The following is a 22,573-nucleotide window of genomic DNA, read 5'->3' as shown; positions in this document are numbered from 1 at the left end:
AAGAGGGGTATATGTACAAATACCTCAGGCTCTTGTTTCAGTAGTAATTTTTTAACCAATAGTATTATAATAACACTGTTATTATAATACCATGGGTAAAAATTTATTTCCAAAACAAGTGCCTGTGATAAATACAGACACCTCTCATCGACCAGGAATAATATATTTTGATTTGATTTTTTACAATATTTTATTATGAATGATCATAATAGGATTGGACAATAAATTTTATGTTTGCTATTGACAAGAATACGATGTGTTGACAGATTTTGATTGCTTCGTTAATTATTTAATTAAAAAAAAAATCATTAATGAAAATTCCAATTCCAACCTTGCGTTTTCTTTAACAAGTGTCAAACACAGTTCCATAAATATATTTGAGATTTGATAAATTTCCCTCTAAAATAGAAAATTAGTGTTGAACTTTGAATAAATATTGTTAATTATACATAACAAGTGAAATTAGAGACATTTGAATTTCTGTGGATATTTCAATTACTAATACTCAATCCAATGATCGGACTTCAGTCGTACATTTTAATTTAAATGATAAGGTCAGTTTATATACATGTACATGTTTATTATTTAGTCTAGAAAAATTATAACTGCAAACATTTATAAAAACCCTCAAAATAATGAAGACAAAAATTCTCCATCGTTTTTTGGGACAAGGTCAGTCTATATACATGTGAATGTTTATAATTTAGTCGTGTTAAAACATTGAATTCAGTGAAAATTGTGTTATCCTAGTTTACACAAGTACACTTCTTATGAAGCCGAGTGAAAACAGGTGTTCAAAAATAGTGGACGTGTAATAAATCATAGTAAATACACGTGTAAGGAATCCAAATGGGTAAATGTGTAATAAATCCGAGTGATTACACGTGTTATAAATCCCAACTGATTACATGTTTTATAAATCCTAGTGAGTACACGTTTTAGGAATCCAAATGACAACATGTGTGATAAATCCGAGTGCATGAGTATACGTGTAATAAATCGTAGTGAGTACACCTGTAATAAATCCAAACTTATTTACACGTGTTATAAATCTTAGTGAGTATATACACACATGTAATAAATCCCAACTGATACGTGTAATAAATCCCAACTTATTATATGTGTAATAAATTCTAGTGATAGAGTACATGTGTAATAAGTCCTATTGAGTATACGTGTAATAAATCCTAGTGAGTACACCTGCTATAAATCCTAAATGAGTACACGTGTAATACATCCCAACTGATTACACGTGTAATTAATCTTAGTGTTTATATATGGAACTGATCCCATGGCAGTGAGTAAACGTGTTATAAATCCTAGTGAGTACACGTTCAATAAATCTATAGGTAACTGAGTTCACGTGTAAGAAATCCTGGTATGTACATGTGTAATAAATCTTAATGAGTATACCTGTAATAAATCCTAGTGAGTACATATGAAATAAATCATAGTGAGTACACGTGTAATAAATCCTAGTGAGTATACGTGTAATTAATCCTAGTGAGTATAAACGTACGTACATTTGATCTCAATGAGTACACGTATAATAAATCCTAAATGAATACACGTGTAATAAATACGAGTGGATCCCTGAGCACTCGTGTACTCTTATTGTTAGCTCACGAGTAGTAAATTTAATTAAATAGATCCCTGTAAATGCACGTGTAATCATGATTCCATTTGAATTAAATCTTTAATGGAAATTATATACACAACACTAGCTAAGGAGGTTATAAATATACCGTCGTTTATAGCTCACTTGATTCTAATCTAATTCTTATGTATTTAGAAGAATTCTTGTCCAAAAAATGTTTATTCTGACAAGAAAATCAACCTACATAACGTAAAGACATTGTTTGATGTTTGACCTTATTTAAAAAAATCTTAATTATTACGGCATAATTATATAAAAAGATTGGCAGGCTAAGGATTTATTTTACATGCATTTTAAAATTACATGCATTTAATTAACGGTGCTTGCTTCCTTATATAATAAAAATTATAATAATTTCAATATGTTTTATTAATTCTTTATTAATTGTGTTGCATGATTTTTATCTACAAATTACCTTTTTTTAAAAATAAAAAAAATTGCACGAAACTCGTACACCGATTTATTAGAATGTTCTACGTAAAAGTTCATTTGTAATTTCAATGTTATTGCGTCTGCACATTTTTACTGAGGCGTGAAGAAAGTGAGGGGGTAATTTTATACGACACCTTGTTTGTGGATCCATTGTTCATCCCACATGTAATATACTAGACCTTGTTGATAAACAACACACGCCTCTCGCGGGAGAGGATCGTTTATTATCTTCAGATAGCAGGCAATCTCGATAAGTAAGAGCGATATGGAACGGACCTTCTTGTTTAGAATTTTTATTTTTGGAATAACATTCCTTCTTGCAGGTATGACGTTTATTGAAAATATTATGATCTCAGGGTCTTATTTTGTTATATTAAAATGTTCTATGACAGCTTGAAATCTTTGAAATTATAACATGTTCGGTTTACAAAATCTGTTGTTCCTGCACTGTGACACAAACCGTTATATAGTAAGTGATAAAAAAAGAAGATAGGCTGGAAAATTCTGCAGAACAGCTGATTGGATACATGTATTTCGCCTTCTTATTTCAATTTGCTCATATTTGCAAAATTTCTTATGTCCTAATTTAACAAAAAAAAAAAAAAAAAAAAAAAAAAAAAAAAATGGCATAATTTAAGGGTGGGGTAAGGGGTGCCCCTTTTTGTCTCAATTATGTTTGTGTTAAACATAAGAATGACAATGTAATGCATTTTTATCCACTTTAAAGGTAACTCGTAAACAGCATTACCATTCATCGAAAAAGCTATTTTCAAAACTAATGCATGGCAAACAGTTTTACTCAGGATCACTTGTCGTGGGTCCCAGTATTAATTTTTCACAGTTTTCTTCCAGGCTTTATATGCTTTTGTTAAGTCAGTAGTAAATCAAGCAATTTATTTAATTATCACATTGTTGTCCATTTTATCTATACATTTTGAATTAAATTTTTGTTTCTTAAAAATCACACAATTTAGCATACAGTTAACTTCATTCCTTTTAATTTAACATTTTGAAGGGAATATGTAACAAAGAAATGTTTATCAATTTTATTTATTAAGTTGAATAAAAAACCCGAAATATTTTTTTTTCAAGAAAGAAATTTAAAAAAGTCATAAATTAAGGTGAAAGAATCATGAATGCCTCCCCTATTGTACAAATGGTTTGAGTATATTGTCTATATATTTCAGATAGTGTACAAAGGTTGAATGATGCAGGCCTACATCATAGAGCTAAGCGGGCACTATCACCTAGCCGGAAAACCGAGATTAAAAACATGTCACCAAACGACCGACCATCATGCCCCCCGGGACAAGTAAGTCAGTATACGGAGAGACAGACAGACGGACAAAGGTCTAACATCATTTCAAGTTAACATCGAGAAAACTCGTATACAGTATATAACTTGTATACATATAACGTATATAAGGGATTCTGCACCTAAAAAAATGACTCTGATACAAACATTGGCAAACAGGTAATTAACTAAGGGTGACGAGATTGCAGCAACACGGAGACCGGATGTCTATTTTTAAGTTGACGACCCTCAATTCCTGCATAATGATCCCACCCTGAGAGTAAAAATAAAGATGTAATTTATGTCGCCTGTAAATGCCCCTTTCAGTTACATTATAATCAAAAATCGGTTTTCTAGCGTACTCAAGTCCTTGTCAAATTATGGTCCCTGTAAAACTGAATTGCAGTAATAAACTAACACACAATATTGCCGCCAGGGAATGGAGAACGGCATGTTATGGTATTTACTGAAGATAACCACGATTGTTTCCTTTACATTTCCTTTGTACTTGTAAAATAATGTCATGGATATATTGGAGTAATTTAGGTCGGCAGAGATCCGAAGAAAGTATTGCTGACAAGCCAAAAAAATTACAAAACGCACATGTGCACCAAACCTTCTCTCGTTATCATTTATAATTTATGGTTTGTTTGTTTTTTGTCTTTGTTTTGTAATGTAAACTGTAAATTATCGGCTGAGCCGAGTCCTAAATTGTTCCCTGTTACTTAAAATGCAATTTTTCTTTTCCAGTTGAATATATTTTTCACAAAAAAATTAAAAAACCTTAATTGTGAATGAAGAATTATGAAATTTAAAACAAATCTTTTCATTCAGTGTCGGTTCCCAGTTGAAGAAACACTTGATCTGTTTTTGTAAAATCTGCCTCTGTCTGAGGTCAATTGTACTTCTCCTTAAGCTTTGATTGAAGGGTTGTAATAAGATAAGATAAACCATGCAGCATTTTATTGGTGAAAATTAGTTTAAAATACGTACAGCATTCTAAACCTTTGGTACTGTTGTATTTCTACATTCACGGGGAAGAAAATGTTTGAATAAAATATTTCTATGATACTGGACACAATGGAATTTGATTCGAAAAGAAAATTAAAACTTTCCTTTAGATATATGCAATATCAGGAGGTATACTGAATATGTTAAAGAAAATAGCAGCCCCATACGTGTAAAATAGTCTTCTAACCCATTAGATATCTATTCTGATCGTGATATTTTTACATTTGAAATGCTGTTCTTGGTTATAAAACATGGTCTACGTAGTAAATTATGATATCTTAAAAAATCAGAATTTTAAAATTTTTGCATCGCCTGAAGAAAGTAATAATCTGGCGAACTTGAATACATATACATGTTTTACGTTTTGATGTCTTTTAAAGATTTAAAAGACTCTAGAAATTTTGACTTAAACGTTATCTTGACTTGTGTGTCATTCAGTCACGTCCCCTAAAGAAAGTATAGCAAAGGTCAAGACATTCAAATGAAGTATTTGAACCAAAACATCAACAAAAAGTTGTTTTTTTACAAGAAGCAAAATATTCAAAGGTATTTAACATCTTTGATAAAGAGCACATTCCTGTTGTAAGATGTTAGTTTACACTAAAATAAAATTAGAATGCTAAAAAAAAATTTTCCAAGTAAAGGTTAAAGTAATTAAATCATATTTTCAGACCACCCCTCCCACTCGAGTAAACACCACAAAGAGACTAGAAGACCTGAGGGGTGAGATGTTAACGGCAGGAGTTGAAGCCTATATAATCCCTTCTGAGGATGCCCATCAGGTAACGCGCCAAGTTTCTGCAACGTTCTGTTTTTAGCAACTTTCGGGTATTACCATCCATTCTTAATGAATTGAAAGAGAGAAGGTAGATATAAAAAGGAAACCTTACCCAAAAATCAATAGAAGAGAAAGTGTATATGAACTTATGTTTTTAGACACCACAAATGATAAAGGAAAGAAAGCAAATACGATTTACTTAATGAATACTAGAATATAGTTTTAAAATCTGCAGAATTTTATTGAATGTAATTTTCAGATATGGGAAAAACTGTCTTTTTTTTTTAATTTCACTGCATGTTCATTTATGTACAAATGAGTTCCTTGTTGTCCCCTTTCTTAAAGTCTAATAATCCTTTTATTTGAACACATTTAAAACCTTTACAACACTGTCAAGAATATCAGACAACATTTACAGCATTTACAACACTGTTATAATAAAATAAAAAAAAAACATTTACAGCCCTTAGAGCACAACTACAATAATACCAGAAAATAATTATAGCCCTTATAACGCTGTTATGATAATATAAGAAAACATTTACAGCCTTTGCAACACTGCTATAATAATATCAGAAATCATTAAAGCATTTACAACACTGTTATGATAATATTAAAAACATTAACAGCATTTAAATCACTATCACTATTGCAATATTAATATCAAAAAACACATTAACACCCCTGACAACATCACTGTTATATTAATATCAGAAAACATTCACACCCCTTATAACATCACTGTTATAATTATATCAGAAAACATTTATAAATTTTACAACACTGTTATAATGATATCAGAAAACATTTACAGCTTTAAAAACACTTAAATTAATATCAGAAAACATTTACACCCCTTACAACATCACTATTACAATAATATAAGAAAATATTTACAGATTATACAAGACTGCTATAATGATATCGGAAAACATTTACAGCGTTTACATTGTACAACATCACTGTTATAATAATATCAGAAAAAAATTACAGCTCTTACAACATCACTGTTATAATAATATCAGAAAACATTTACACCCCTTACAACATCACTGTTATAATAATATCAGAAAACATTTACACCCCTTACATCACTGTTATAATAATATCAGACAACATTTACAACCTTAACAACAGTTTTAAAATCATACAAGTATCAGATAGCATTTACAGATTTTACAACACTGCTATAATAATATCAGAAAACATTTACACCCCTAACAACATCACTTTTGTATTAATATCAGAAAACACTTACAGACTGAACAATACTTATCTAAATATCAGAAAACATTTACACCCCTTACAACATCACTCGTCTGTTATATTAATATCAGAAAACATTTACAGCTTTAACAACACTTATATTGATATCAGAAAACATTCACAAATTTTACTACACTGCTATAATAATATCAGAAAACATTTACACCCCGTACAACATCACTGTTATAATAATATCAGAAAAAAATTACACCCCATACAACATCAGTGTTATATTAATATAAGAAAACATTTACAGCTTTAACAATACTGCTATAATAATATTAGGAAAAAAACTTTTACACCCTTACAACATCACTGTTATATTAACATCAGAAAACATCAGAAAACATTTACACCCCTTACAACATCACTGTTATAATAATATCAGAAAACATTTACAACCCTTACAACATCACTGTTATATTAATATCAGAAAACATTTACAACCCTTACAACATCACTGTTATATTAATATCAGAAAACATTTACAACCCTTACAACATCACTGTTATAATAATATCAGAAAACATTTACAACCCTTACAACATCACTGTTATAATAATATCAGAAAACATTTACAACCCTTACAACATCACTGTTATAATATCAGAAAACATATCAACATCACTGTTATAATAATATCAGAAAACATTTACAACCCTTACAACATCACTGTTATAATAATATCACACCCTTGCGTTAGATGCGTGTGCTTGTCGGTAAAGCCACTAGGGTGGACTATTAAATGTAAATGAGATAAAGCCGCTTTACGATTTGCAGACCTTTATTTCTCGTCGGGTCGGACAGTATCAGGGACAAGTGCATCCCGATTCCAACTCCCCGAATCTTAACAAAAATATGTATTTATAGACATGTTGATAATTGACAAGTTTGAGTAACATATGGCATGAGTTAATTTGATTTACAAGTAGAGTTGAAGATAATGATTATAAATAAACAATAATTAAGTCACACAAAGCACAGTCCATCTGGTCATATCACTCATGGCTAATTAAGATAATTAAACATTTCAAAGGATAATTCTGACAGGTTGAAACAAATATGACAACTCATTATTAAATTAAAAACAGATGTGAGAATTTTGAATCGAAAAATATGCAAAGTAATTGTCAAAATGTCCGATGGTACATTTTCATCTGTGACAATACCCCCTTGCCCCAGTAAAACACGTCCTCGTGTTTTGAATCGATACACTAGATGTTTGTTCACATGAATGAATATGATGTCCGAAATGAATATTTTGCCGATTTTGTCCGTTATTTGGAATTTTGATGGAACGATTATAAAGCTCATTTTCTAGTTCACGAATTCGTTGTAAATACAATTCCTGGTTGTTCAAGAGTTGAATGTTTTCGGTTCTCAGGGTCAGAATGGTGTTGTCCCTTTCTTGAAGTCTTGCTTTGTTTTCTCTCCATTCTTGTTCGACGTTAGCACTAATTGAATCTACTAGCTGTTTGTGAGATGACTTTTCAAGCCGTAGAGTCTGAACTTCTTGTTGCAACTTTGAAATGATGAGTTTATCTTCGGCGGTATTGCAGATAGATGAGTGAGATTCAGATGGCTGTCTCGTTGAATTCATATTAACATTTTCTTCCAAGTTAATAATCACATTTACCGCCTCGGCATACATTATTTCCATTTCTTTCACTTTGAAACGTAACTGTTGATTTTCAGTTTTAAGTCCTTGATGTATGTTTAGGGTTTCGTGGAACGCTGTATTTCTCAAACTGAAGAATGGCAATTCGCGGAGGTGAGATTTGGTTTCAATGTATTTTTCTAAACGAACTTGGTCTCTGGACTTTCGTCTACCGGAACGTTGCTCTTGGATTAGTGCACTAGTATTTGCCTTCATGGTCATTCTCCCAGGGGAAGAGAGGACAGTCCTGCACATTCTTGCATAGTGACCATGACGCTTACATCTGTAACACTTCTCCATTTGAGCACGGCAAATCGGTCCATGGACAATTCCGCATCGGCCACAAACTGGATGATGACGCTGAAAGTAATGGTCCTCAGGTCTCCGTTGTGGTCCAAGGCTGCGATTCATAGCGGCGTGTACGAAATGATAGTTACTCTTCTGAATTGGGGGAAATCTCGTAGAAGTTAGGGGAATCAAATGGTAGAACTCGCTTGGCTGTGAGAGGGGGTCGTACCCGGTTATCTGCACCACTTATCACACCCTTGCGTTAGATGCGTGTGCTTGTCGGTAAAGCCACTAGGGTGGACTATTAGTAAATGAAGATAAAGCCGCTTTACGATTTGCAGACCTTTATTTCTCGTCGGGTCGGACAGTATCAGGGACAAGTGCATCCCGATTCCAACTCCCCGAATCTTAACAAAAATATGTATTTATAGACATGTTGATAATTGACAAGTTTGAGTAACATATGGCATGAGTTAATTTGATTTACAAGTAGAGTTGAAGATAATGATTATAAATAAACAATAATTAAGTCACACAAAGCACAGTCCATCTGGTCATATCACTCATGGCTAATTAAGATAATTAAACATTTCAAAGGATAATTCTGACAGGTTGAAACAAATATGACAACTCATTATTAAATTAAAAACAGATGTGAGAATTTTGAATCGAAAAATATGCAAAGTAATTGTCAAAATGTCCGATGGTACATTTTCATCTGTGACAATAATATCAGAAAACATTTACACCCTTTACAACATCACTTATAATAATATCAGAAAACATTTACAACCCTTACAACATCACTGTTATAATAATATCAGAAAACATTTACATTCCTTACAACATCACTGTTATATTAATATCGGAAATCATTTACAGCTTTAACAACACTTAAATTAATATCAGAAAACATTTGCACCCTTTCAACATCACTGTTATATAAATATCAGAAAACATTTACGACATTAACAACAACACAGCTAGGATAGTATCAGAAAATATATACAGCTTTTATAACACTGTTTTAATAATATCAGAAAACATTAGTAGCCCTAACATTACTGTTATGGTAATATCAGAAAGCACTTACACCCCTTACATCGCTGTTATAATAATATCAGAAATCATTTACAGGATTGAAAAATAATAATATCAGAAAATATTTACAGCATTTACAACAGTGCTTTAATTATAATAAGAAGAAAACATTCACAGATCTGACAATATAAGAAAACATTGTCTTTACAACAGCATTATAACAACTTAACAGTTGAATACAGTCGTTACAAAAGTACTGCACAAATTAATAAAAAAAAAAAGGAAAACATTTACAGTCATTTCAATACTGCTTTAATATTTTATAAAAGATAATATTTATAACCATTTTAAACATTGCTGTAATACTTTTTTAGAGCGAGTATCCTTCAGACTACGACTTAAGAAGAGAATTTATCTCAGGCTTGTCGGGATCAGCTGGTAGGATACATTTTGTACAGATTCACATGTTAAGGACCTAATTTACATAATTTTATATTAAAAATACACATGTACATTTTATAATACAATGACTATTTTGTAAATAGTTAGCAGGGAAAAGAATCGCCTAATTTTTTTTTCTATTGTCAAACAATTTCTTTCCTAAAGGACTAGCCGTCGTGACTAAGACACAAGCGGCCCTGTGGACGGACGGTCGGTACTTTTTACAGGCGGAGGCTGAACTGGATTGTAACTGGATATTAATGAAAAGTGGTAGGTGGGGATGATATAAATTAACAATGCATCAATTCAAGTTATATTACTGTATGGTGAATAAATGATCGCTTCATTTGTAAAAAAGATTTTTCAAAAAAAAAAAAAATAATAATACGTGTAATTCATATGCCAAAAGATCTTTATATACATATTAAATATATAATTGATATCACTTCACTTGAATTTTAAGACCAGCAACTATATGACAGCTAGGGAAAATAAACGAAAATACCTGTATAATATAGTACTGTGAGTGCCTAAAATTCCTAAAGACATTTTATCAAAGTTCCACTTTTCAGGCGAGTCTGGTGTGCCTTCTTCCACTGAATGGCTGATATCAGTTTTAGAAGCAAATGCCAAAGTTGGAGCCTATCCTTTTCTTATTAACAGTGGTTTGTAACAGCTATCAGCCTGTGAATTTTTATAAATAAAGAAAACTCTTTTAAAAGTTTATAATTTTAAAAATTTTGCTCTAAAATTTTTATTTTACATCGAGAATTGTTGTATTTTTTATTGTATAAATTTATAAAAATTTCAGGTAGTTATGAGAGGTATGAAAAAGCCTTGTCCCCAAAAAACATAACCATGACGACCACAACAGAAGACTTAGTGGGTAAAATCTGGACCACAGGTCGTCCCGAGGAACCAGATTCACCAATCAACGCTCTCCCCGTAAAATTCGCAGGTAGGTACTCTGTTGTACTTAGATTGCTATTGATATTATATATGGACTACTTCTATAAAAATGTTTGTTGATTTAAGCATATTTTCAACTACCATGGTAATTGATCATTGTACAATTAAGGTTTATCCCGTTCATTTAATATGTATATTACTAGATTGCAAAGGTTTCTTATGAAATATGAAGAAAACGAACAACATTCAAGCTCAAAGAAAGTCTATTCTAAAAATACAAATTAAGAGCAAACATTGATCGCTAAATATCAGGGGTAAGATAAGTTGCATTGGGGGAGTGAGCGTCTCCTGCCAAACTTTATCGCCTGCCTGAATGCTACTTGTCATGGTCGAAAAAGGTGCAAAAAAAACAAAAACAAAACGATTCAGTATGTGAATAATGGCCTAACATTAAGTATACAAAACACTTATCAGCATTTGACTCCATGATAGATTGTATTTGGTGACATGGCCATTGTATCAACCATAGAACTTGCGTAATGATGACTTTAAATAATTCTTATCTTATTCATTCCATATAACTTTCTTTGTTTTAAAAATTGTTCTTACACTATTAGAGCATGCTTTTGTGTATCGAATCAACTGAGATGTATAAATCCCATACACTGGTGAAAAAATTTATTGTTACAAAGGTTTAAGGGAAGTTGAGGGTTGAAAAATCGAAATCATCACGTTAATCATTAAGTTTTATTGCTAGGTTACCATTAATGTATTTTTCTAGTAAAATAAAGATATATTAGACCCTGGTACAATCTCTGCTTTATTTAAAGCTCGTTCGGTATATCGTGTCGACAAACGAACGAGAAAAGGCCTTGGAAATCTTTGTGATGTTGTATTTTCTGTCTTACCAACATTCCTAGCGAGTATTCTCTACAAGCTTAACAAGATCAATCAACATCAATTTTGTTTGTTTTTTAGGTCGAAGTTGGCAGGATAAGTTGGCAGATATGCACGAGGCGATGACGGAAAAAGATGTAGACGCCATGGTTGTCACAGGACTGGATGAGACAGCATGTGAGTTAATCTAAAGATAGTTCAATAAAAATACAACTCTCAGCTTTTCAGCTAGATATTAGTTGAATACATGTATACTGATTTCACTCTTTTGATTTTTTTTTTCCAAATCTGCTTTACAAATGACAACGTGACAAACAGAAGTTATATCAGAGTTTATTTACACACGATGCTGTAAAAGTGTTTGCTTGATGTCAAACCTTGTCAATTTCAAAACATTTGAAAATATATAGAATGTATAGCATATTATATACAAAGCTAATATTCCTCAACACAATGAAAGTAAACCATGTTTAAAAATAACGTGATATAAATACCATGATGAAAAATGAAAAATGCCAAGCGCAACACACTTCAGATGTCTTCATATCATATTTCAGTTGTGACAAATAATTGAAACTGAAATTCTCATTACCGACTTGACACTGAGAATGACGCAAGTTAATCATAATTATGTTTCTTATTTAATTTTTTCATTATCTTTGACAGCGATATTTAAAGCAATAAAATAAAGTTCTTTTCTACTGCCAACCAACGTATGAAACTAATTTTCTTCCAGGGTTGCTGAATTTACGAGGTGCCGACATTGCATACAACCCCTTTTTCCTCTCTTACATAATTGTGGATAAAAAAATGAATGAAACAACGTAAGTTTTCAACACTTAAAATGTCAGTCCTTGAATGCGATCATTTACTAAGAGTAAATTACAATATACATGTAGTTACATCATTATTAATGAGGAACTTGGTTATTCAAAGTGTCCATCTCTTATGAATGCTGGGTCATTGCATTTTTTCGATACACTAGTATTTTGTTTATGACACCTAGAGACTTGCATATATGAACATCCTTACGGCTTACATGTACAATTGTAGCTAATATGTTGCTACTCATAAAAAAATGAATTCCGAAACTTATCTGGCTTTTTAAATGGATTTTCCCGTTATTTCCCGATCATGACAACGATCACTAGGCGGAGGTGACCGGTTCGGCAGGGGATGCTCACTCCTCCATGGCATCTGATCCCAATCTCTACCCAGAGTTATCGTTCCACTTATACCTCAGAGGTATTATAGCGAAGCGAACGATAACTCTCCGTAGAGATTGATATCTGATCCCACCTCTGATGTTTTAGAGGCCTGTGTTTGCTCTGTTCCTATTTCATATTGTTTAAAGGACTTTGATCTTGAATATTGTTCGTTATCTCCATATGTTTAGAAACAGTATCCTTGTTTGCAAATACAATCTGTTCATACAAATTTTACGATTACCGGTAAGATCCTTCCATAAACAAGTTAGAGTAACTCTGTCATATGTGGAAACCGAATGACTGGTATAGGACAGTATTTTCAGTATCATTCCTTCCATTTATTTTTCCTCAAAGACAAAATGCATATACATGTAGCTGTGAAATGTATTTGTATAGATGCAAACCTACTACAAATCACATTTGAATCTCCTAACCATAATACTGCGTATTTAGACAGCAAAGTGTGCAAAATGGTATTTATTTACCATTTTGTCAGTAATCTTTTCGTACAAAATAGAGTTACTGTTATGTTTTACTTGACGGCTCATATCTGTTATCGCTTAGGCTGTTGCAATTGTTATCATACTACTTATTTGCGGATTTATTTGGTTTATCTCAGTCGATAGGGGATGTTTACTCACCCATGTGGTACCTGATCCCACCTCTGAGATTTCGACGGATCTGTGCTTTCCTTATTCTTGATACTTAAATTTCTAACTGTTATTGATATGGATTTAAACCGAAAAAAATGACAATCAAATACTAATGTAACAAAAGAGAAATATTAAATTCCAATTATTTTCCTCTCTCGTTGAATTGAAAAAAAACTCATTTCTCAAGGTCTTATTACTGCACTTAAACCTAGACAAGCACAAAAATGTTCGAATTTGTATGGACTACTTTATAATTACTGATATTTGAATTGTAATCAAAGTCTCCGAAAGTTAATTTTAATCAAAAGATATGAAAAAATTCTCTTGAATTTACAGATTATACATAAGAAATCATGCTGCAAAATTAACTCAGAATACGACGGATGAGCAAAGCAAAGATAAACTTTACGAGCATCTGAACACAGGAATGAATGGGGACTGTTCTGGTAAAGCAGGGTACTGTGTAAAGGTAGGACCTGATACAGTGTAGTACTGGAGAATTAAAGATACGCATTAGTAATAAAATAGGATCAGGGACATTTTCATGTGATTGTTGACAGTCCCCTTTTCCCGTACAAATATTTAAACATCTATAATTATTTATTCGGATATTTTACTTACTGTAGACGATAAAGGCCAACTATCAACAAAATTGTATGGCACATGAGAAGACTTTGAACTTTTCTTTCGTCAACTTTCCTTACTTTTAGTAGAGATATCCCGCTTTCACCTGCATGCATATGGTGTTTACATCTCCCAACTTATTCAATTCTCAAGAGCATGCTCCAAGTGCGATCAATTTTTAAAAGCGAGACATATGCTATTACTAGGACCTTTCATTCTGAATTTGCTAAATGGGTTGAATTTTGTCTGATTTGCAATTCTTGGACCTTTCCTGAATTTGCCAATAGACTGTTCCGTTTACCTGATCAATATATAGGTTTACGACTGGGGTGACGGGTCAACCGGGATGCTTACTCTTCCTGATCCCACCCGTGGAATTTCCAGGGTCCGTGTTTTGTTTCATTAGCACATATTTGTTTGTCTAGAGAATTTTTGATATCGATCAGTGTTCGTTATCTACAGTTTGTTTTTCTTCTTCACTTTAAATTTTGACTTTTTTAAACAATACACCCAATGCCCGTTCTTTACCTTCATATTTCATAATATGAAATTGTCGTGGATGAGAAGGTTATATTTTTTAATTTAAGGTATTTGAGTATAATGCAACAGCAGTAGAGACTAAGGTGCAGACTGTAGCTGCTAATAGTGGCATCGTGCTGGTGTCCTTTTCTTGTAATTATGCCTTGTATTCCAAAATACCAGAGGTACACGTAACTCATTCTTTGTTTATAATGTTTTTAAAGATTCTTGCAAAATAATGCATCATGTGATTTTCTAGATTACATTCACAAGAAAGGAATCGATTGGGATATATGTTTTTATGATTATATAGGCCAAGCGCTTGCAGGAAAACACTCCGGCAGCTGTTCAAAAGTCACAGAAGAATGAAATTGAAAGACAGGGGATGAGGAATTCTCATGTAAAATTTTATGTGTTCAAATATGAGGTTAACTAGGGTTCTTTCTTTAAATAAATGTAAATAACGATCGATTCACGCCAAAATATATTCTTTAATACCTCCAGAAAGCACTGTTACGATATTGGTTGAAAGATTTAGTGGTTTTACAAAGAAGTGTAATATTTTTTTAATTTTCACAATTTTTCATATTTATTTTGAAAAAATTGTATTGTGTAAAGGGTGTTCACAATATACACTTCAGATATACAACTTATGTATGTAATCATAGGTTTTTATTGTTATTAAACTTTTGGCAAATGTGCTCTTTTGTTTAAATGCAATAAAAAAGTTTTATTTTTCTTCAGTTTTATTTACGTTTTTTTCTTTCCTGTCAAACAGAAGCGGGATGCAGAGGCACTTATTACTTTTATGACTAAACTGGAGAAAGAGGTGAACAATTTTAAGATAATTCATAATGCAATTTTAAAGGCATAGCTGTATATGCACGGAGTCTTCGAAATTATACTAATACATGTTTATACTGTTTAGGTGAAAGAGGGAAAACGATGGACAGAAGTGTCGGCAGCACAAGATCTCAAAACGCATCGGGAGTAAGTAAATTTCAAAGACATAACAATGTAAAGTAAAAATAAGATCGATCTTTGATATAAGTATCATTTAGAATTTTAAAAAGTCCAAACTATAATACTTGACGTGCCAATTCATGCAAATTTTAGCATTTGATACCCCAAATTGCTTTTTCTTTTCATTTTTGTACTTTTTTCTGTCAGTGCAATTAAAAATTTTCAGGAAGAAGCTATATAACCGAGGTCTCAGTTTCCCTTCCATATCCGCTGTCGGTTCTAATGGGGCAGTCATCCACTATTCTCCCAGTAACCTCACCGATCGAGAAATCACCACATCTGAGATGTACCTCCTAGATTCGGGTGGACAATATTTGTAAGTGGGGATTGAAATAATGATATTGATTTTCACTGTTAATGCCGCCCTCCTCAAAGATTGAATTAAAAAAATTTCTTCATATATATGTAGAGATGGAACAACAGATGTTACAAGAACTTTTCATTTTGGAACACCAACAGATTTTGAAAAGGTAATGGGCCTATCTTTTATTATAATTGTAATACAAATATAACCAACCGAAAGGCTTTTAAAAATAATGCCACTAAAATGTCATATATGTAAGTTGAATATTAAATGTTCAGTAGACAACAGACAAATGTAACACATGGTCTTATGTTTCTTAATTCAACTGGACGTTTTACAGAAATCGTATTAAATAAATTTTAGAGATGCAATTTTATAGAACAGTTAGAGTGTGAAGTTGTATTGGATAAAAGGAAGAGCACAATTTTATCCTAAAGTAGATAAACTTTTAGAGAACCTTTTTTTTGTCTGCTCTATTCTATATTCTTCTTATTGACATTTTCCGTGATTTTAAATATTTTGACTGTATTTGTATAAGAAAGTGCGGCGCAGAACAGTATAAATAATGCATTTTCAAGAAAAATATCAATATGTCATTTGTATAAATAGAGATTTTTGGATATCTTTATATATACTAGTATATATAACAAATCAATATCTACAACATATTCAGTGCATTGTCATACTTGCTGGATGACATTTTTTTGTTTAAAATCTGGTTCTATTTGTGTATTAGTAACAAAATCTGTTTCAGTGAGCAGTGTTCCATATAAACAGCATAAGGTTGCAAAAACTGCACTTACGTGTATCACGATTAATTGCAGCCCGGAGGACCGGGCTGCTCTATACATATAAGTTTAAGTGTTGGTGTATGGGGAATTGGGGCGGGAGTAGTTATTCAGCGTTAAAGGTTTCCTAAACATTGAAAAGAGTGTTAATCAGAATGTTCTTTCCTTTATAAATTAGGAGATACATAATATATTTACTTCCATAAAGTGAATCTGTAAAAATATGTATGTTTTTCATATTTAATATATAAAGTTGCTTATCATTTACGATGGAAAAAATGAATAACATCGAATTTTACTTCTCGCATAAAAACGTACTCTGCACAGTTCGTGTTTTATATTCGAAAATTGAAAATTAAAATACATTTTTGAATATACATGTAGGTGATGCATGTGTCTAACTTCAATTTATATTTTATGCAGCCAACATTTACTTGAGAAATTGATCAAGTTTAAAATGGTATCGTTTTTGTTTGATTTTTATCCGACTATGAGTTTTCAAAATACTCGCCACTATCGTCTCCATCAATTAGACGCATGCCTTTTCACACATATCAAAGCGGTTTGATGATCAAGACTTATTTCCATTGTTTACTTTATATATTTTCCGGGCGACAATTGATGGTTACATCAATGTTCTCTTGTATTAATTTAATTCGGCTATTTTATTTCTTTAGCGAAATATATGCAATTTTATGGACAATATAACAAAATAAATGCATAAAATGACGCATTAAAAATTTTAAATACATGTATATCAAATCTACTTTGCTTATGACCTAAACTTTCCAGGAGAGTTACACACGTGTATTGATGGGACACGTGGATTTGGCTATGATGAAGTTTATCTCCGGCCTTTATGGTATGATTTAATTTTTCTTGTATATCGTTTGATTTCTGAATGTTGAAAAACTCAGAAATCAAATCATGTACTTAAATAGTCGAGATGGTAAGTTGCATATGGATTTGATAGTTTTATATGCCCCAAATTAACTGATTAAACATTCAAAAATGTATTTGCAAATCCAGTCATTCATATGCAGTTTGCATCTTGATTATAAAATTATATATTTTAAAACTATATATAACGGTTGCATTTTAATATATTTTCATGTATTAGGAATGTTACACTCGAGTGTTGATGGGACAAGTTGATCTGGCAAGGTTTAAGTTTGCCAAAACAGACTACGGTCCTTATGGTAAGAGTTGGTATAGTGTGCACGCGTGCATTACCTGCTTTGGACCATTCCACTCATTATCCTATAGATATGCAATATCCTAAATAGTTTTTGCACGTGTATAGTTAGTGAGTGGGCACCTAAGTGATACATACATATAAATAAACGTGTAGTAATGTGATAGTCATTTGCAACAATTTGCAGCACACAGAGAATTAACTGCATGGAAATGGAGTAATAACTATTTACGCCATGAACGGTGAAGCGTTTTTAGCCTCATTTGCTACCTTCAGGGATGATTTAGTGCAAAAAGGTGAACTGAAAATAGGACAAGGGACACATGTGCAATGTACGAGGGAATTTCACCTACAGCAATTTATTTTACAAAGCCTTGGGCATGTTGTTTGATAAAAATTAAAAATATACTTTGCCACAGCATGAGGTTGTTAGAATATATTGGTATCTAAATGATGCATAGCATGTAACATGTTTGAATACTTACTAACAGCATGAGTGAGTTTATTGTAGATATTTGGTGGTAAGATAACGCAACAGTATCTGTTTTCACAGTAGCTAAAAAAATAAGAATGAATAACGTTTGTTCTAAGTAAGATGATTTGGTGAAATAATGTGAACTCTGTGATTAACTGTTTTAAGGTTATTAGTATCACAATTGCTTAACTTTTTGTCATTTGGAAGTTTTGATTTAATTTGTCAAATTGACTTCATTTTAACTTATAAATATGTGTCCTTTTGAAAATAATCGTTGACAGAATTTCGGAATCTCTTATATCAACCTATTTTTTATACATTTGTTCATATACATTTTTTATGTAATTCTGTTATTGATGTAAAGTAAGATAATGTCTTATTGTATTATGTTTTTCATAATATTTGAACATGGCAGGTCGTGAAATTGATGCTATTGCTCGTCGTCCTTTATGGGAGGTTGGTCTTCAATACAGACATGGCACTGGTCACGGAATAGGGATGTTCTTAAGTGTACATGAAGGTGATTCTAGAGCATGACTTATTCTGTTTAACACTTAACTATGAAGTATACTGGCAGCTGAATATGAAGTGCAAGAATTTTAAAATTTATGTTCCTGACTTTAATAATTGTTCACCTACGATGGTTCAATGCTTCATTCTCTCAGGATAGGAGTTATTGATGTTTTTGCTTCCTTGAATTACTTAACTTTATTAATTAAAAAAATGCAGCAGTTGATTTAAGATGTACATTGCACTAGTGCAGCTCCAATTGTCTAACTATAAATATCTGTTTTTTCTCTCAAAGGACAAATAAACCTAACAGCAAATAAAAAAGTATCATAGAATATAGATTTGTTTTGTTGACTTTAGGTCCAGGGCGGATTTCATTGTCTCATGCGCCTTTTGAGAGTGACTCACCACTGGCAGACGGGAATTTCTTTTCTGATGGTATTTACAAAATTTTCTAATTTTTTTCTCAACTTCATATTTTGTAACACTTCATATTACTTCCAGTAACAGTTATAAAGATCATATAAGATATCGCAGAAAAAATACGTCAGATCTACTCCATTTTTATTTTTTTGAAAATAATGTGTATTTTAATATTATGAAATAATTTATATTACTCTCAGAAACAGTTATTAAGAACATATGTATGATATTGCAAATACGTCAAATCTACTTTTTATTTTGGAAAAAATATGAATTTTCAAAATCTTATCATGTTTATTCCACAGAACCAGGTTATTATGAGGACGAAAAGTTTGGTATTAGATTAGAAAATATTTTTATGGTGAAGGAAGTCGATACAAAGGTGCGCAAAATGATTTTGCACTAATATTTTACTACAAAAAATTTGACTCCGGAAACTTGTAAGCAAGGTGTTTATGTAAAAATTAATTAAAAATTTATTTTCAGTATAAATTTCCTAATACCACTTTTCTTGGATTTGAAACCGTTACAATGGTGCCTTATGAACCTAATCTGATTAAATATGACATGCTATCACAAAGCCAGGTAAGAGTTAAAAATGTCTTTTTTTTGTTCAGGATATGTAAACAGTATAGTGAAAGGATGTAATGACATTCTATATGAATTATTCAGGTGGACTGGATTAATGACTATCATAAAAAAGTATTGGAGTTGATAGGACCGGAACTGCGTGTCAACAATCCGGAAGCCTATAACTGGCTGGAATCTAGAACAAGGACCATAACTCGTACATCCAGTTCAACTACTTTAATTTTTCCATCCGTCCTTTTGATAACACTAGGGATATTTTCAAACTTTTTCTAAGTAACATAAGTATGTGGGACAGAAGTATGTAAAGTATAGTATTGTGTATATAGATAAATGTTTAATTGTTTGAGTTCTTTATTTTAATTACTCAGTATCCCAAAATATTCTGTAGATAATATTTTTATGAACTTTTCCCTACGATGCACCTTATAAGGTACAAGCATAAAATCTTTGTTTCGACTTTATTTAATTTAGGTCTGTGTTTCGACCATTTCAATATTTTTTATTTTTACTGTAAAGTATGTTTATGTGTTTACGTGTAAGTGTTTAAAAAGCCTTGATTGGCATATACTGCCGCATTCATATGTATTAAATAATAATTAGTTCTCATGTATTTTTGTAATAAATAATGTTGTAAAATACAAAGTAGTTGTATGAGGTAACTTTGAAAGTGTGAGCATGATTAAATGAATTTCTGCTTTTCACACTGGTATATTTTATTCATAGAATATTGTAAATATATTATAAATGTAAAAGACTCATTATTAATCGTTTCATATAATCAACTGAATGTATACTTATGTATATAAATAAAAATCTATTGCCATTTGCAGTTAAATTTCTTTTAATACAAAACGTGTATTTTTTCTAAAAATATTTTCCTTTAGCCATTTAAAATTTTAAATAGTCAAAAGTCAACAGAGAATTGAACACTGAAGAAAGACTTTAAAGAAGCTTTCTGAATGTTCCTTTTTAGATTATTCCTAATTATTTATAGGAAATATAGAGATAACTAACGGTATTCAAGGTAAATGAGGTTTTCTTATCTACCATTGTCGTCTGTGCGTGACCACCATGTTAATTTTTCCGTTCTCTATTTCTTCTCTGGAGCCACTGGACATCTTTTATGAAGGAGATTCAAAGAAAAAGTTTAGATGTAGGACTTTCCCCTTTTCCGTATAGAGAAGATAGAATAATAGGGAAAAAAATATTATACAAAACCCAATTATTCACGGAAAGTAAAGACAAAAGGTTTGCGTCACTAGATTCAATTTTAAATTGATTGAATGCATAAGCCTAGTAGCTTAAAAACAAACACACAGCAAACAATTATGTTACACTTCCATGTTTTACGACTGGTATTTCTAATCGCTTTCTAAACATTGGAAGACAATACAATGTAGCTTCACAATTAATCAATTCAGTCGATAAGAGTAGATTGATACATGAATAAAGAAAGTTTACAGCAGAAAAGTCACACTGTTCAAGTTTTGTCCTATTCTATCTGTATTTAAATGTTGATATTTTCAAGTTCATTAGATCCATAAGAGCTTTTGATACCTACGATCCCTTTATATACAAGACAGCCACAGAAAATAAGTTTAAATATTAATTGTATGAACATTTTGCAAATTGTTTGGACAATACAATTATATTGTTTAGATTAAGCCGTAAGCCCAATGTTGATTTACTTTTTATAAACTTTTTTTAAATTAGAAAAATTTTAAAAATGTTAATTTTGAAATGATTCTGTAGTTATTTCTCCCTTAACCTGACGTGACAAGGGGCTATTTGCGGATGAGATTTTAAGACATAGGATGTTTTCTTCTCCTTGACACCTCGTCCCATCGTTGATGTTTTCAAAGATCCAGAGCTTGGTATTTGTCACACTAGCAATTTGTTTTGTTCAGAAGGACTTTTGAGTGTGAATGCTTTTGTTGAATTCATATTGTATTAATATAATCCGGAAATTGATAACAAAAGTGAAATTGCACAAAAATCTTTGCCGTTATTCTTTTGAAAAGATTTTTTTGTTTCATTTTCATTCACATTATATGATGTGTTTTGTCTTCTAACACTTTTTCTTTAAAAAGGGAAATAACATGTATATTCTTGGAAAGTTTGAGTATTTGTTTGTCCTGTTTATGAAAACGTTTAATTTGGCGATTTTTGTAATTTACGTTTTACTCTAATATCTTCATAAAAGATATTTAAGGACGAGTTTTTACTAAAGTGTGCTATTTAGCTGGAGAGATGTTTTGGTTGCCTTGATTCCATATTATATTTTTATAAAGCTTTTACATGACATAGTTAAGTCTTAACATATACTTTATCGACACTGACATTTCATGTAAATCCAGATGAGGATGACTATAACATAACATGCATTTATATCCAATAAATATTATTATCCAATCATTTTAAATAGTATACAAGAATGCAATTAATAAAATGATAAAAAAAGTATTAATTTCTTTTAAAATACGTAAATAAGACATTCAAAAATGAATGCCTGACCTCCAAGGAAAGTCTGTAATATTTAATTTGCTATTGGGAATAAAAAACAATTACTGTAAATTCTAAATGAAAACG

At 31.4% G+C, this 22,573-nt stretch overlaps 1 protein-coding gene across 2 annotated transcripts; it reads left to right on the top strand.

The window, feature by feature from the left end:
• The first annotated feature begins 2,191 nt into the window (after nucleotides 1-2,191).
• On the top strand, nucleotides 2,192-20,827 carry LOC134275051 (xaa-Pro aminopeptidase 1-like). 2 transcript variants are annotated; one of them, XM_062757292.1, is made up of 22 exons: nucleotides 2,192-2,412; nucleotides 3,277-3,401; nucleotides 5,066-5,176; nucleotides 9,799-9,862; nucleotides 10,031-10,135; nucleotides 10,438-10,530; nucleotides 10,677-10,823; nucleotides 11,753-11,848; nucleotides 12,408-12,495; nucleotides 13,869-14,001; nucleotides 14,744-14,860; nucleotides 14,989-15,075; nucleotides 15,454-15,504; nucleotides 15,604-15,665; nucleotides 15,865-16,014; nucleotides 16,108-16,168; nucleotides 17,583-17,652; nucleotides 18,876-18,980; nucleotides 19,331-19,408; nucleotides 19,699-19,775; nucleotides 19,880-19,978; nucleotides 20,066-20,827. In XM_062757292.1, the coding sequence occupies exons 1-22, from the start codon at nucleotides 2,355-2,357 to the stop codon at nucleotides 20,255-20,257; spliced, it is 2,169 nt and encodes a 722-aa protein (XP_062613276.1). In that variant the 5' UTR covers nucleotides 2,192-2,354; the 3' UTR covers nucleotides 20,258-20,827. The 2 variants fall into 2 exon arrangements, with proteins under 2 accessions (XP_062613276.1, XP_062613275.1); XM_062757291.1 differs by lacking the exon at nucleotides 17,583-17,652 and adding an exon at nucleotides 17,911-17,989 and having other exon boundaries at nucleotides 2,193-2,412.
• The last annotated feature ends 1,746 nt before the right edge of the window (nucleotides 20,828-22,573 follow it).

Source organism: Saccostrea cucullata, unplaced genomic scaffold, assembly GCF_032062105.1.
Source record: "Saccostrea cucullata isolate Sc308-1 unplaced genomic scaffold, CSIRO_AGI_Scuc_v1 ctg659, whole genome shotgun sequence".
Classification (NCBI taxonomy): domain Eukaryota; kingdom Metazoa; phylum Mollusca; class Bivalvia; order Ostreida; family Ostreidae; genus Saccostrea; species Saccostrea cuccullata.
Note: the sequence above shows the minus strand (reverse complement) of the source record. Positions and strands in the feature narration are given on the sequence as shown.